Below are 17,258 nucleotides of genomic sequence, written 5' to 3' on the forward strand. Positions count from 1 at the left end.
TAAAACACCAAAAATAGTTTTGTTCAATTCTTCTTAATGTCAGTCTTAAATTCTTGGAAGGCTCCTTGAGCACTCTGCAGAGTGACTTTGGCCTGATAGAAGTCCATTATATTATTATTGTTGTTATTTATGATATGGGGCCCAGATGTGATTTTGTTAATATATTGGTTTTTGTCTCACCTGCATAGCAGAGTGAGACTATAGGCGCCGCTTTTCCGACGGCGACGGCGGCGGCGGCGTCAACACCAAATCTTAACCTGAGGTTAAGTTTTTGAAATGACAGCATAACTTAGAAAGTATATGGACCTAGTTCATGAAACTTGGCCATAAGGTTAATCAAGTATTACTGAACATCCTGCCTGAGTTTCATGTCACATGACCAAGGTCAAAGGTCATTTAGGGTCAATGAACTTAGACCATGTTGGGGGAATCAACATCAAAATCTTAACCTAAGGTTAAGTTTTTGAAATGTCATCATAAATTAGAAAATATATGGACCTAGTTCATGAAACTTATACATAAGGTTAATCAAGTATCACTGAACATCCTGCATGAGTTTCACGACACATGACCAACGTCAAAGGTCATTTAGGGTCAATGAACTTTGGCCGAATTGGGGGTATCTGTTGAATTACCATCATAACTTTGAAAGTTTATGGATCTGATTCATGAAACTTGGACATAATAGTAATCAAGTATTACTGAACATCCTGTGCAAGTTTCAGGTCACATGATCAAGGTCAAAGGTCATTTAGGGTCAATGAACTTTGGCCAAATTGGGGTATTTGTTGAATTACAGCCATAAATTTGAAAGTGTGTTGGTCTAGTTCATAAAACTTGGACATAAAAGTAATCAAGTATCACTGAACATCCTGTGCGAGTTTCAGGTCACATGATCAAGGTCAAAGGTCATGTAAGGTCAAAGAACTTTGGCCACGTTGGGGGTATTTGTTGAATTGCCATCATATCTCTATAAGTGTATTGGTCTAATTCATAAAACGTGGAAATACGAGTAACCAAGTATCACTGAACATCTTGTGCGAGTTATAGTAGTTTTCAAAATCAGCACTGCTGCTATATTGAATCGCGTGATGCAGGTGAGACGGCCAGAGGCATTCCACTTGTTTTTTTTTTAAGTTGAGGTTTGACAGGATTTGAAATCATGGCCCAGTCTTAGATGGAGATCAATTTTGAAGTACACATTCAAAGGACAAGTCCACCCAAACAAAAAGTTAATTTGAATAAATAGAGGAAAATCCAACAAGCATAACATTGAAAATTTCATCAAAATCGGATGTAAAATAAGAAAGTTATGACATTTTAAAGTTTTGCTTAATTTCACAAAACAGTTATATGCACATCCTGGTTGGTATGCAAATGAGGAGACTGATAGCGTCATCCACTCACTATTTCTTTTGTATTTTATTATATGGAATATGAAATATTCTAATTTTCTCCTCATTGTCAAGTGAAACAATGATTAATTCCTCCCTGAACTTGTGGAATTAGCATTGTTTAATACTATATAGTTCAGTCAAGTTGGTCTCTATTGTCAAATTTGTAAAAGTGAAATATTGTGTAATTCAAACAATAAAAAACAAAATAAATTTTGAGTGAGGGACATCATCGACTGTCTCATTTGCATGTCACTGAGTTGTGCATATCACTGTTTTGTGAAAAATTAGCGAAACTTTAAAATTTCGTATCTTTCTTATTTTACATCCGATTTTGATGAAATTTTCAGTGTAATGCTAGTTTGATTTTTCTCTGTTTATTCAAATCAAAATTTTTCTGTGGTGGACTTGACCTATAAGATGAATATGAAATGGGAGTTATAAATGAATCTTTGAATTGACTTTGATCTGAATTTATCACAACTGTGTAAAACATAAAGTCCTGGGCAGTGTTTCATAAAGCATATAGTCTGTTATTTTCACTAACCAATTTGTTCTAAGCCAATCAGATAGAAGGATTTCAGTAGCTTATCACAGTTTTTAGTGAAAATCACTGACTATTTCTTTCATGAAATGCTTTGAGAAATATTATCTGATACTTGATAAATCATTCCTGGTAATGGACAATGTATTTTAAACCACAACAGTAGTCTTACATAGAATCTCATGTAGATGAATCACAATGGTAAAAAGGTTGCAAGTTATGTTCTTTTGTTTTTTTGTGAAAATGTACAGGTCACAACTTCAACAAGAGCATAAGTGACCTGTTTGGGGATAAACAGATTGAGGACCTATGGCTGCCATACTTTACCATCTCAACGGATATCACCAAATATGCACTCAGAATACACACCAGTGGTAAGAACATGTGCAGTGGTTGTTGTGGTGGTGGTAGTGATGTTGGAGTAGGTATGGTATTGGTGATTGTGAAGGTGGTGGTGGTAGTAGTGGTAGTGGTACTGGTAGTAGTGGTAGTGGTACTGGTAGTAGAAGTAGTAGTAGTAGCAGCAGCAGCAGCAGGGATGGTGGTATTGGTGATTGTGATGGTAGGGGTTGTTAGTGTTTATGATGATGGAAGCAGTGGTAAAGATGATGGTGGTTGTTTTGGGATAAGTTCTAATGATAAGGAGAAGGATGTGGTACAGGTAGTGATTATGGTGGCAAATAATGTGGCATTAACCCACTGAAAATGATTTTATTTTTCATACAGTACACATTTCCCGGAGACCCCAGCCCGAGTTATCTCAAGCATCGGGCGCAATGGGTTAATATTGGTGATGATGATGAGGATTTTTTTCTTAATGAGGGGTTGATTGAAATGCAGATGGACTTGATGAGATAATGGTGGTGGAGGGGTTACAAGTGATGATGATGATGATGATGATGATGATGATGGTGATGATGATGATGATGTTGATGATGATTAATATGATGATGATGGTGTTGATGATGATGATGATGGTGATGATGATGATGATGGTGATGATGATGATGATGATGATGATGATTAATATGATGATGATGGTGTTGATGATGATGATGGTGATGATGATGATGATGGTGATGATGATGATGATGATAATTAATATGATGATGATGATGGTGGTGATGATGATGATGATGATGGTGTTGATGATGATGATGATGGTGTTGATGATGATGATGATGATGATGATGATGGTGTTGATGATATTGATGATGGTGATGTTGTGGATGATGATGATGATGACGATGATGATGATGATATTGATGATGATGAAATCACTGCTATCTTTGATTATATCGTCCAGGTTCACTGTGGCGCTATGTCAGGGCAAGCATGTCCCTGTCAGGGTACTTGCCTCCTCTGTGTGACCCCAAGGATGGTCATCTCTTACTGGATGGTGGCTACGTCAACAACCTCCCTGGTGAGGATGAACCTTTTTTTGCAAAAATTAATTTGAAATAGAGTATGAAGAAGAACAGAACAGTCATTTTCCATTGCACAGATTTATCCTTATTGATAGCACTTGTCATTTTTTTGCATTACATTACATTCACAAAAACACTGCTTAAAGCAGTGGTAAATTTTGTTGTTGTTGTGATATGCCCTTTTCGTCATGCTGAGCATCATATAAATTAGCTTTTATTAAAGTTACAAATGGGGTTCAAAACACAAGCAAAATGGTATAATCATATTTTTTTATTTGTTTAAATGATGTTTGGTCATTAGAATTTCCCTCTTGGATATGTTTGCCGAATAGTTCTAAAAACGTTTAGTAATATATTCTTTAAAGTTGAGATTTGCCTCATTGATATTTCTCGCAGTGAATGAGGAGTTTAGATTCTCAAAACATTCTTTATGAATTTAGCTGACATCATGCGAGCAATGGGGGTACCTACTATCTTAGCTATTGACGTAGGAAGCGAGGATACCTCTAGCATCACAAACTATGGTGATGAACTCTCGGGATGGTGGCTTCTGTGGAAGAGATGGAATCCATGGGCTGAACCAGTCAGGGTAGGTCTCTCAAATCTCAGTTATCATTGAAATTGATGTTTCATCCATAAAAGTGGGAGGAGGAATCTGGCCAACACTCGGTGTGGTGGTCTGTCATTGACCGTGTCAGTGGCTAGTTTTAAACCCTTTGAGAAAACAGGATAGCTCAGTTGGTAGAGCGGGGGTTTCGGATTCCAATGACCCGGGTTCTACAGGGGCAGCGGAAGTTTTATCCAAAACCGTGTACAAAAACGTAAAAATGACTATAGGATTGTGATTTTTTGCATGGTCAGCCCCCCCCCCCCCACTTTGAAAACCGTTCCGCGGCCCCTGTTCTATTCCCACTTGGTGCGCTAGTGCCCTTTGGTAAGTCATTAATCCTCATCACCAGGTCCCTCGGAGAGGACATTAAGCCATCAGTCCTCTGGTTGCTTGCTTACAAGCATTCATGCTTTCTTAGCAATCAGGTAAAAAAAATCACCACCATTTACCACTTTTACCATTTATAATGCAGAGGGTAAATTCACTTATAATTTTACTTTTATAGAGGACTGAAATAATTTTAGAGGAAAATTAATTGTTTTGCTATTTAGTAACATACTTATTGTGGTATGAGTGTACTTAGTAGTGAATTAGCATGTCATCATTCAGTTGGGCCAGTATTACAACACTACACTGTTTTATCATCTCAGGTGCCCAGCCTTGATGAGATCCAGTCCCGCCTTGCCTATGTGTCCTCTATGAAGATGCTGGAAGAGGTCAAGGATAGTTCGTACTGTGAATATATCAGACCGCCAATCAATAAGTAAGATTTTAAACTTCATGCCTATATTAAAAGATTAGAGGAGAGGGAGGGTGGGGTGTTGAAGAAGTTGAGGATGGTAGTTGGCAGGGAATTGCTAATGTGAATATATCCCACCATTAATGAAAGAAAATGAAGAATATTCACTTGCATGCATTTTATATACATTTGTAGGGGAAGTTCAACAAAATCCCATGAGTTAATACATGTCCTTCCCAATTCTACAAACATTTTATGAAACCTGTTGAATCCACTGTAAAGTCTCTGACTGTGTATTTGTATTTTCTTGTTCTCTTCCGTCATGATCTATAAACTAGCTTTGCTACGTTAGCCTTCCACCGTCATCGTGAGATCTTAGAGGTTGGTTACCATCACGGCGTGACTGTGTTCAGCGGATGGAAGAAGTCTGGTTACCTCCAAGCATTCCTCTCGGAGAAGTCATCTACCCATCACAAAAGAGGAAAGGTTAGATGGAATGGTTTAAAGTTTTATGCTCAATATTTTGAAATTGTGTGCTCTATTCTTTTAGAATTGTTTTATTTGTGTAATTATAGGATTTATTAGTACTGCATTCATTATATTACAGTATACTTGTCTTGGAACTTGATTATCAAAATATTCCCTCATAGAAGTAAAATGATGATGATTTGTGTCATTTCTGCAGTCATGTCTCTACTATTATGCCATTGTTTATGGATATTGAAATTGATTTGTCAAGATTTACATTCTCTTTTATGTCTCTGAATTAGAACTACCTCATAATCTCGTCCATCCATTCTGTTTATATTTAATTAGAAGACAAGTCCACCCCAACAAAAATTTGATTTTAATAAAAAGAGAAAAATTCAACAAGCATAACTCTGGAAATTTCATCAAAATCAGATGTAAAATAGGAAAGTTACGACATTTCAAATTTTCGCTTAATTTCACAAAACAGTAATAATAATGATAATACTCAACATTTATAACGTGCTTTTCCCACATGGCCCAAAGCGCTCACAATTTCAGTTAACCTATTTATACAAACAAAAATCAGAATGACATATTAAATGAAGGCAGTTGCCTAGAACAAAAGAGTTTTAAGGGACTTCTTGAAGGACTCAATTGTTGGGGATTGTCTTATTGTGAGAGGGAGTTTGTTCCATTCCATTGAGGATGCAACGGTGAATGTTCTATCTCCGGTCTGTTTTCTTTTTGTTGGATATGTTAATTTAAGTGGGTCTTCAGAGGATCTAGTTTTTCTACCTGGGACATAAATTTCTAAACAATCAGACAAGTATTTTGGGGCTAGGTTATAGAGAGATTTGTATACAAAGAGAAGTAACTTAAAAATAATCCGTTGTCTAATAGGGAGCCAGTGTAAATTATTTAAAAGGGGTTCAGGAGGTGTGTCACGGCGGACTTCAAAAATAAGACGGGCAGCCCAATTCTGGAGGTGCTGGAGACGATTGATGTGAGTCACTGGTATTGAAGAAAGAAGTCCATTACAGAAATCAAGACGAGAAAGGATAAGGGAGCGTATGGCATGGTTAGCAGTTGATTGATCGATAAACCTACGAATTCTAGTTATGTTCCTCAAATGATATGTGACAGTACAACAAACAGTGGAAATATGATCATTCATAGTCATATGTTTATCAAAATATACTCCTAGGTTCTTAATTTTTTCTGAAGGATTAATACGAAGATCACCAATTTCAAGTTGAATATCAGGCAATTTTTTCAAATTGTGTGGGGAGGTAGTTATGAAAAATTCAGTTTTTGTGTCGTTCAGCTTTAATTTGTTTACAGTCATCCACTGTTTGATGTCAACTATGCATCTCTTTAATTTATCAAGGGCATTTTCGAGGTCTCCTGCAGTTTTAGTAATATGCACATCATGTTCGGTATGCAAATGAGGAGACTGATGACATCATGCACTTACTATTTCTTTCACTATTTCAGTATTTTATTATATGAAATATTCTAATTTCTCCTCATTTTAAAGTGAAACTACGATTAATTCCTCCCAGAACATCTTGAATTAGCATTGTTTAATACTATACGGTTCAGTCAAGTTGGTCCTTTGTCAAATCTGTAAAAAAATGAAATATGGTATAATTCAAACAATAAAAACAATCCGAAAGAGTGAGTGAGGGACATCATTGTCTGTCTCGTTTGCATGTCACTGAGTTTTGCATATCACTGTTTTGTGAAAAATAAGCGAAACTTTAAAGGTAAATGCTAGTTTTGGTAACGATATCAAAATGAGTTCGTACAGAATCCAATGAAATGACCACCAAAGTGTCTGTTTGTATAAATAAAACGCATGTGCCAAAGGATTCTGGAAGAAATTGTGTAATTGCTGAGAAATCAGCAAATAAGCACAGGATTCGGGTAGAGCGTCGGGCCCGACGCTCAAAGCAATAATTATACACAGTCCCACGTGCGCTTATCTGTGTTGGGGAAGTTCAGTCTGAACATTTTTCAGCGTAGATTTCAAGATTTCACAAAGTTCAGTTTATGTATCTAGATCCTCGATGATATACTGACAATTAAGCCTGGTTTTACAGACTTTCTTATGAAATCAGTGTTTACTGCAACTACTGGAATTTCTCTTTAAATGTCATGAATTTCTTATTTTACGTCCGATTTTGATGAAATTTTCAGTGTTATGTTAGTATGATTTTTCTCTATTTATTCAAATCAACATTTTTCTTGGGTGGACTTGACCTTTAAAAATGGTATTTGTCATGTTCTTTGTTTCTTTTCCATCACAAGCATAGGTTTGTTGTACATTAAACCTAATCTGCAGGCACAGACCCTAATTGAAACTTTGATCAACAAGTGGGTCTCCACAGAAGACTGACAGATATAAAAACTTGCTGTTTCAACTTGAGGGCCTTCTGTACGCAAGCCATTGTAGGTTGCGCATTCAGACCCCCTAATTTTAGTTAATTGCTTGTTCAGCAGACTAAATTAAACCATGCACAATATTTTTTTACCTTTTCTTCTGAAATTCTAGCCGGGTATCCCCAATGTGCATCCTCGTTTCACTGACCTAGCAGCACTGGTCACTCGGATGGAACCTCAGAAACAAGCAATTCCAGACCCAGGTTAGTCATGATCAGTGATGTAGTCCCTCATGCCAAGAACCATGTCTGTTTACTGGGGGGGGGGGGGTACATGTAGATCATTGCTGACACCAGACTTTACAAAAGCATTGGAAATACCTGTAATATAGATTTTTATTTGGAGGCGGGGGGTAAACCTGATGCACCATTTCAAAAGAAATCAAAATATCAACTTGAGATAGAACGCACTATGAACATGCAACAAAATAAGTCACAGTATATTTTGATGGTTGAAGGCACATCGAGCTTATTTACAATGTTGAATTATATACATGGATAATACTGTCTGCAATGTATTACATTCATTTTGTGTTTGATTATATGCTTTGTGAGAAATATGAAATAGAGACTTTATTTGAAAATAAAGTTCTTTGGCCACAGCCTCTGGTTAGCCTTTGGCATCTGTCAGTCCAGGTTAAGTGAGGTAATGTGTTTCCCATGAGGCAATGGGTGGAATTTCCAGTGGCATTAAATGATGTCTGCTGGGCATATATCTTGTTCCACTCTGGGTGATTCACGTTAGGGCCCCGTCTTACAAAGAGTTACGATTGATCTGATCAACCACAACTATGGAAAGCCAGCAACGTCATCATCTAAAAGCATGTTTGTTTAGAATAATTTCTAGATATGATGTATATTCATATATTTATATTTTTCTTGAAAATTCAGTGTGCTTCTCTTTGTTTACAATGGAGTTTGTGCAAATTTCCCGATGAAAAAATTATGATATTGATGGATTTCCATATACTTGAGGTTGATTGGATCAATCAGAACTCTTTGTAAGACGGGACCTAGCTGTTACAAGTTTAACCCTAAATCTCCCGGGGTATTTTGATTCTTGTCATAATGGCCCCCCCCCCCTTAAGATCTCAGCCACGGATTGCGCGATCACAATGAAAATTTGCATGATGGTAGAGAATGACGTAATCTATGCAGTTGCATTGGTAAATTTCACTGAATTCATACATTTTTAGTTTATATGAATTAATTATGCTAATTTATTCATGAAATCATACTTTTTGCTCTGATTCACTAAATAAAGCTCCTAGAATGCTATTTTTTGGTGAAAATATTCTTTATAGCATTCCTAACAATTGTGAATGAAAAAAATTCTGGTACCAAGACCGATTTCTTATGTATTTTATTGTTTTTTAATTTCTTATGTATTTGAGCGTGATCGGTTCATCACGGACGGACATTTGATAGATTTGGGAAATTTTGAAGGCTTGTAACAAATTAGGAATAAGATGAACAAGGTCGCTTTGTGTTTAATAGAGAAGGGTAGGACAAAGTATGCTGAATGATGAAAAAAGATTGTTGGCATGGTTACCTACAAACATAGATATCCAGTAAATGTGCCATATCACGGACGGACATGATAGAAATGAGGTTTTTGAATTTTTGTACATTTTTATTGTTTCTATCTAAACAGCTTAACATTGACCAATAATTGTTAATGCAACTAACACTCAGGTATGTTAGCTTCTATGTTCAGCATATTGAATTCTTAACCAATATCAAACTTCTGAGAGAATTGCAAATATTTTCCATCACGGACGGACACAATTAAAATACATTGGAAGTACATTGTAAGAAGTTCTTATTACTTTTTTGGGGGAACAAATGCTATTGTATTGATGATTTGTACATTTTTTAATATGATTAAACAGTATTAGTTGCACAATTTAAGTTGTAGCAACTTGATTTCTATGCTAGACGCACAGTATAATCTAGACATATGATTGCTTTCAATCAAATGTAAAGAATGTCCTAATGCATATATTGTCTTCTTTTCAAATTATAGAATACTAGTAGGTAACAAATCAACATCTAGTTGATCAATGATCATGTTTATACAACTATTTTTATGATATATCATGATGATACATGTTAATATATTTTTAGGCATTAATTTTCCAAAAGCAAAGATTTTTTTTTTGTCCATTAACTAAATCCAAAAGATTAAAAGGTTGCTGAGCCTTATGCTTGTTTGGTGGATCAAGTATGACCACAGCACTTGTCAGAGGCTCTCTTCAAATTCATCCTTTGTCCATATTAAAGTGGAGACACCCCATAACATCAACAGCCCTCATGTAATTAGGCTCTGACTGAATCCAGAATTGAAATTAATAATTTATATACCAATCAAAAGCTTATTATGCTTCTAAACACTGCAGTGCAAACTTCATAAATAGTATGCATTTTAACAGTTTACCAGATAAGCAATTTGCTTAAAATTAGCTCCAAAATGGACTTTAAAAAAAGGTATTCTTGTACTTTTCACAAGCCTCAAGACCGTGATGTCATGTTCTGTTTATTTTTTTTTCTGCTTATCAGATTATGCATTCTACTTTCTTGTTTTCCATCACTTTCTGCAAGCTTGAATAGATTAAATCTACAGCTTTGGACTTGTTTTTGCCATATTTTATTTCCTGCTTTTTTGACACACATGTAGCTTTCCAACTCTATCTGCATTCCAATTATGTTTAACAATTTTTCCTGACAACAATTTAGCCCAAATAACATCCAAACAAAGATACCATTAAAAAATTGTGAAGAGTTGTAGGTTTCCATCCATTTGAGTTCGGAATAATTTTCAGTGACATTTTTCACTGCAAATTGAAACTAAAATTAAATTCATAATCTGCTCAGCAAAGTTTCCCATTTGCATGGATCATTCCACAGTATTAGCAGTATTTGCGCATATTGCTCACTTGTCAATCCATGATGAAATTAATGTCCGTCCGTGATCATTTCTTATTGATTTATGATATGCGTAAAATGTATGGATTTTAGCTATGTTCAAATAGAATGATGTACAGTGTCTAGTGAGATACTTCTACACACTTTTATTTTTGTTTCTATTTTGATAAAGAATAAAAAGCTGAATCCATACATATTATCCATATCATAAACTCAATAAAAACTGATCACGGACGGACATTAATTTCATCACGGACACATCTACCAGAAAAATTTACTTCCTATATATTTTTTCTTCTGATTTATGTTTGATGATAGATTAATGTTAAAGAGTGCAAGAACATCCAAACCAATTGGAGTAACTTTGAAAACAATAAATCTAGAGTGAATTGAATGTGAGTGAATTTACTTTGTCCGTCCGTGATGAAATTAATGTCCGACCGTGATCATTTTTCATTGAGTTTATGATATGGATAAAATGTATGGATTTCAGCTATGTTCAAATAAAATGATGTACAGTGTTTAGTGAGATACCTCTACACCTTTTTATTTTTTTATTTCTATTCTGATAAAGAATGAAAAAACTTTTCATCTTTTTTTTCATCACGGACAGAAATTTCAAAATGGAAATGTTAACACCTACCAAAAAAATTAGTTCCCAATATTTTTTTTCTACTAATTTATGTTTGATAATAGATTACTATTTAGAGTGCAAGAACATCCAAACCAAATAAGAGTAACTTTAAAAACCATAAAACTAGAGTGAATTTGATTTGAGTAAAAATGTCCGTCCGTGATGAGAGGTAACAGCACCCCCATGAATAAAATGGACTATTCCAGTACTTTCGGAATCGTCAATCTTCATGAAACTAAGTTATTTGAAACCTGAGATATCAAAGATTATTTTAAAAGCAATTTTGATAGAAATACCTTTAAAAAAAAAAATTCACCTCAATGCTAACCCTTAACCGATCATGCTAATTTCTTTGTTTTTTTACTTTTTGTTTTTTTATTAAATCGTTCCAGACTTAATTCTGATCATAAACAAGGCAAAATTAATTAAGTTTAATCAGTAAAAGTAGAAATAATGATACATTTATGAATTTTGGCTAATACACAATCTGCAATGGATTTGTACATGAAATCACGTTTATGAGCAATTTGGGGTCTGACATGCACTTACATAATGTTGCGTAATGTCGTAACCGCGTACCCGGGCGTCACAAATTTGGTCTCAAAATTTGCGCGAGACTTGAAAGTAAAAAGTCAGTGAGCGGCGAGGTCAACAATTTTTGCACAGCATATATATCGCGAAAGTTGTCGAGGGGGGGGGGGGCATTATGCCCCACCCCCGGGAGAATTAGGGTTAAGTTAGCATCCAAATGGTGTCAAATTCCCCATTAAAAGTGACAAGAATGTGCCTGTAAGGGTTTCTTTCAGTCGCTTAGTCTTCTCTTGATTTGAATATATCTTTTATGAACCAGTGTTGGGCAAACTCAGAAATGTTTAAGACAATATGCAATTTATTTGTTTTAGTGGTTGAAAGGTTTTCTGGAGAGGCGCAAAAGCTAGCATTGATTTAGTCAAAGAATTATGCTTTGGTATATAGTGGTTGTTTGAATGAGTGTTTGAATGCAGTTTTCCAGAAATTGAGATAAAGAAATTGAAATTGAAATAATGGAACATTCAAATAATGAAATAGAATTCTCATAGAAGTTAATATCAGTCAATAAATGGCATTCTTATGTTAAGCTTTTTTTTTCTAAAAATGAAGGATATGCATTATATGAGCTGTCTGGAAATATAAGGCAGCTTATATTTGTGATGAAATGTCTGTAACACAGTTATTTGGCAAAAATATTGTAAAGCCTTATGCACAACAGTTAAATCCTTGTTTTACACCTGTAATTAATAGTATTTTGGCCAGATAGAAGAGTCACAGGAGTTACATCACAAATTTAAAGCGGACTATTCAATCTTCTTTATCAACATTTATTGCATCACATACAGATGAAGTTGACTATGCAAGAGTGGAAGGCACAGGCGATACTGATGTCGGCATGGAAACAGACGGCATCGGAACGGAATCTGCCTCCGAGATGAACCCCTCATCGGAACTTACCACCGCCACGAACAGCGAGACTGTGACGCGGTCTGCCTCGGCTCCGAGTACGGTCATCGGGAGCGCCGATATCTCCAGTGAGGACGATGTTGAGGTTGAAGTCGATGCCTCAGGGTCAACCCATAGTTCAATTAGGAAGAAAGTGGAAGGACTCCGGCTACGCAGACATCGCAGTGAGAGCTCCCCTTCAGAGTAGAATGAGAATGTTCTGAATATATTCTCCATGTTAGACTGCCCTGATGTTTCTGAAGGAATGTGAACACTCACAGTGATAGAGTCTGATCACTTACCATGAGGGGATATAAACAATTTCCATGGAGGAATGTCAACACCCACAGTAGAGGAGTGTGAACACTCATCATGAGGGGAAGTGAACACTCCCTCACGAGGAATGTGAGCATTCCCTGTGGAGGAATTTGAACACTTTCCATGCAGGAATTCGAACACTGCTTGGGGAGGGGTGTGAACACTGCCTGTGGAGGAATTCGGACACTCCCCTGTGGTGTAACTTGGTGTCCCAGAGGCAAAACTTCCCTCAGAGCATTGTGCCATTTGATCTCTGTACAGGGTTTACTATCTTCAATTCCAATTTAAGAAACATTAATGAGAAAATGTTAATCCTATAGAATTTGCTGTATGTTGAAGAGTAATACATCCTGAGGGTTTTAAAGTTGACATTTTCATGTGACTAGTGAATGATTAATGTGCTGTCATACAAATGTAATGTGTAATCACTCTAAAAGGTACATGTGTTACAACAAAGTTCTATGTCTGCCTTCCTACATGCAATAATTCTTTATTTCCTTAACAATAATGACAATAGCCATTTGTATAGCAATCACATACGTTATGTTTGGATACTCACGACAATTTTACATTAATATTTTGTAACATAAAGCTATGTCAAACTATTTGGTTTTGTATTTTGTAGAACACATTTGTGTAGTCCCATCCACTTTGAAACACGTAGCTTAACGAACATCATCGCATTGCGGTCAAGGCTTGGCTAAATGGAGATTTGATCAAGTGCAGTGGCCTGAGTTCACAAAGATGTTTGTAACCACGATACTTTGAATATAAGTACGTACAAAGGATATGCCCAAATATTTACTTAGGAAGCTAGGTAGTTATTATTAAGAAGTTAATTTCTTAAGAAACGAAGGCATGTCTCGAAGTCAACAGTGCCTAGGTTTAAAATATTAAAAAAATACTTTGTAACAAGACGGATAGGAAATTGAGATAATGTTTACAATAAACTTTTAAACAACATTCACCCCCCCCCCACAATCCCCAAGAAAAAGGATGAATTTTCATTAAAAATTGTTACTGTACGCTTCACGTGCATACACATATTTTTTTTGTATTCTTGATTGGGGATTACAAGAGTGGTTGCTTAATTTGGTGCAACACATGTTTGTGTATTTGAGTTTTCTGGGGCCCCGTTTTATAAAGCTGTTCGTAAGTTACAAATGACTTTATGCGCAACTGGTGACACTTTCTTGTGCTAAATGATATTTTCCTATGTAACTGATTTTTCGCCTAAAAACAGGTAAAGTTGTGCGTAACTTTACGAACAGCTTTATGAAACACTCCCCTGGTATTTTTTTTCAGGTGTGTGAATTTTTCCCGTTGAAGAATGTCTGTATATTTGTACACTGATATTGTAAAGACACGTTTTGCCTTTATTAAGTGCATTGCTAATTCAAGCACTAAATCCATAGGATCTGTAGTGTACAGTCAGATACCATGTTTGCAAAGATAAATTGCATCGTGAAGGTATTATTACCTGGGGGCCGTTTCATAAAGCTTTTCGTAAGTTAAGAGCAACTTTAAGAACGACTGGTGATCCCTTTTTGCGGTAAGTGGTATATTGAATTAACGATGGTTTAGCGCGTAAGAAAGGATCACCAGTAGTTCTTAAAGTCGCTCTTATCTTACGAACAGCTTTATGAAATGGCCCCTTGGTAAGTGTGTCATAAAGCTGTTTGTAGGTCACAAAATGACTTTACTGGTGGTTCTTTCTTGTGCAAAATAATATCTTGTCCCTATGTAGCTGACTTAGCTTCTACATGTTACAACATGTTCCAGTATTGTGTAAAGTCATGCGTCACTCTGCAACACATACCATCGGTATCATCTATAAAATTCATGTGTCGATTGAAATCTGTTGCTGCAGCTTCAGAACCTGCCTGAAGCCACAACTATAAACTACCTTGTCTCTACAATGATAATCGATATGTTCAGCATAAGCCCTGGATGATGTATTAACATTGGATTTATACTACTGCCTTCATAGGGCTGGTCTCCGAAAGCAACAGAGGAAGAAAACAAGAAAGGAAGGTACAGTTGTCAGAGCAACTGCAAAGAAGATTCAACCTTTGCTCTCTTTTATGCACACATGTAGCTGAAATATATGAATATTGAATCCTTCAAGTATAAGCATTTTGTGTGGGGTATTTGTGTTGCATTATTTTCAATATATTTTTAATATTTGGGCTTTTCATGGAGATTATATATTTGTCTAGATTTATTGGTTTGATTTGAATATTTTGAACTGAAATTGAAATGCTGTGATTTTTTTTGCTGTAAACATAGCAAAATGTATAAACTTGCCCTTCTACTTATTTGGATTACAAAAAAAAAAGGTGTGATACTTGTATTATACTTTGGGATGTATAGAAATTGGGCTTGTTTGATGTCATGTAAATTTGGTCCTTGGCACCCTTTCAATAATACCACTTTCATATTGACAGTCGAAGTGGAGTTGCTCTGGAGTCCAGAAGGAGTGACTCCACTTTGGAGGGCATTATGAAAATTCTAGGATTATTTTGATCGGTATTCAAAGCGGAGTACTCAACCCACTTTGAGAAGAGGGATACAAACGGAGTCTGCAACGGAAGTGCGGTATCGCCTATCTCATTCATTTCCGCATGGCGGAGATTCCGTGCGCCACACAAATGGCGCAAACTCGCTTGGAAACCATGGGAATGACTGTGGATACACCGCTGCGGAGCTTGCCAGTTTGAAAGGGGTGCAATGTCGGTCCGCAGTACAAGCTTATTAACTCAATACGGAGTTACTCCAGAGTAATTCCACTTCGCCTTCAATATGAATACACCCTTAGAGAATCACTGGCCATTTTCTAGAGATGTAAACTCTCTCCCTTTCTGCAATATTTTATGCTGTAGTTGGTTTTTATTTGCCCAAATTATTGTAGGGTTGTCAAAGACTAATTTTCTCAAATTGATTCTATATATTGTAGAATAATTGAAAATTCGAAAATTATCGTTATAAGCAGCAACAAAAATGAAATCAATTATCATCATAGCTTGATGTAATAAGTGGAAATTCTGGTCGTTCTTCACTTCTAACTTCTGTGGCATGATTCAGAAAGAGTTGCAGTCAAACGCTATTACAAAAATCATTCACAACTTGATTTACATGTACAACCAATTGAAAGCATGTACATGTATTATGGACTTGTGACTGATATTTTTTAGTTGAATTCAAACAACTTTTTCTGCAACAGGATCCTGGGCTAATCTTACAGAGTGAGTTGCAATAGATTTAATCAAACTCAAAATGAGATTGATAACTATTCATATCTCAGAATAACACGAATTGGGATAATCTCATTGATTCAAAATTTTCACAACTCGTTTGAATACCAGTCACAGGTGAAGAAATGTAATTTTTGCTACGGTCGCTTATTATCGATGCACATATGCCCCGTTTCATAAAACTTATGATTGATAACATGCTGGAATTTGCAGGAGTGGTTGAAGGTGCACCATTTGGCAAGTCCCAGAAGGACGTAGAAAAGTGGATTTAGGTTAAGTGAAATGGTTAGGCGAGAAACTGGAAGGTAGGAAAATAAGAGTATTCTTTTTTGAAATTCTGCGACAAATTTGCTGTCAGTCAAATGAGCCAATCACATGGCATTATTTAAGTAGATTGTAACAGTTCAACATATTTCCAAGTTTTAAGAAACTGGTCCTAACTACCAAGAGTCCAATAACACAAAGGTTTACAAATTAATGGTTAATTAAAAGTAATGACGATGGCCAAGTGAGATTAATAAAAACATTAATGCTTTATTCAGACTACCTACCTTTCGCTAAATCAGATACGTTTATTTATCTGATGCAATATTCTTTGTTATCCTTTGTAAGATGATTCAGGGGGATTTTTTTAATGATCTTGTTTATAATCCTTGCCATTAATTTTTCGATCATTTTCTGTTAAAATTATACTTATATATAATTAATAGATTCTTTATAATTTATTTGTATATCCTTTAAAACGGTCTAAAAGATTACTTTCTTACCTTAATTGTATATTTTTCTCTATCCTTTTTCTATGTATAATGTTTTGTTTTTTTCTTGTCATGTTTATGTTGTCATCTACTCAATGAAAGTGTTCTCTTCATTCTCCTCATGTTATATTTGAGAGCATATCGCAAATATTTATTTCTTCAATGTTCGTGTGTAATAATTTGCAATTGAAGTAAAAGTGTCTGTGTATTTTAATGTGCTGTGCTGAGCTTCCCGTTTCATGTATATCTGATGCAAATAATCTGAAAGAA

At 35.7% G+C, this 17,258-nt stretch overlaps 1 protein-coding gene across 1 annotated transcript in view; it reads left to right on the top strand.

Annotated features, from left to right (window-relative positions):
• LOC129277803 (patatin-like phospholipase domain-containing protein 7) overlaps positions 1 to 14,004 on the top strand; it is a 46,892-nt gene extending 32,888 nt beyond the window's left edge. The window contains exons 25-31 of the mRNA XM_064110119.1: positions 2,190 to 2,312; positions 3,245 to 3,361; positions 3,806 to 3,954; positions 4,626 to 4,738; positions 5,053 to 5,200; positions 7,740 to 7,830; positions 12,562 to 14,004. Of these exons, the coding sequence (XP_063966189.1) occupies positions 2,190 to 2,312; positions 3,245 to 3,361; positions 3,806 to 3,954; positions 4,626 to 4,738; positions 5,053 to 5,200; positions 7,740 to 7,830; positions 12,562 to 12,869 (1,049 nt within the window). The 3' untranslated portion in view covers positions 12,870 to 14,004. The remainder of the gene's footprint in view (positions 1 to 2,189; positions 2,313 to 3,244; positions 3,362 to 3,805; positions 3,955 to 4,625; positions 4,739 to 5,052; positions 5,201 to 7,739; positions 7,831 to 12,561) is intronic.
• The last annotated feature ends 3,254 nt before the right edge of the window (positions 14,005 to 17,258 follow it).

The sequence above is a fragment of the Lytechinus pictus genome, chromosome 15 (genome assembly GCF_037042905.1).
Source record: "Lytechinus pictus isolate F3 Inbred chromosome 15, Lp3.0, whole genome shotgun sequence".
Lineage (NCBI taxonomy): Eukaryota > Metazoa > Echinodermata > Echinoidea > Temnopleuroida > Toxopneustidae > Lytechinus > Lytechinus pictus.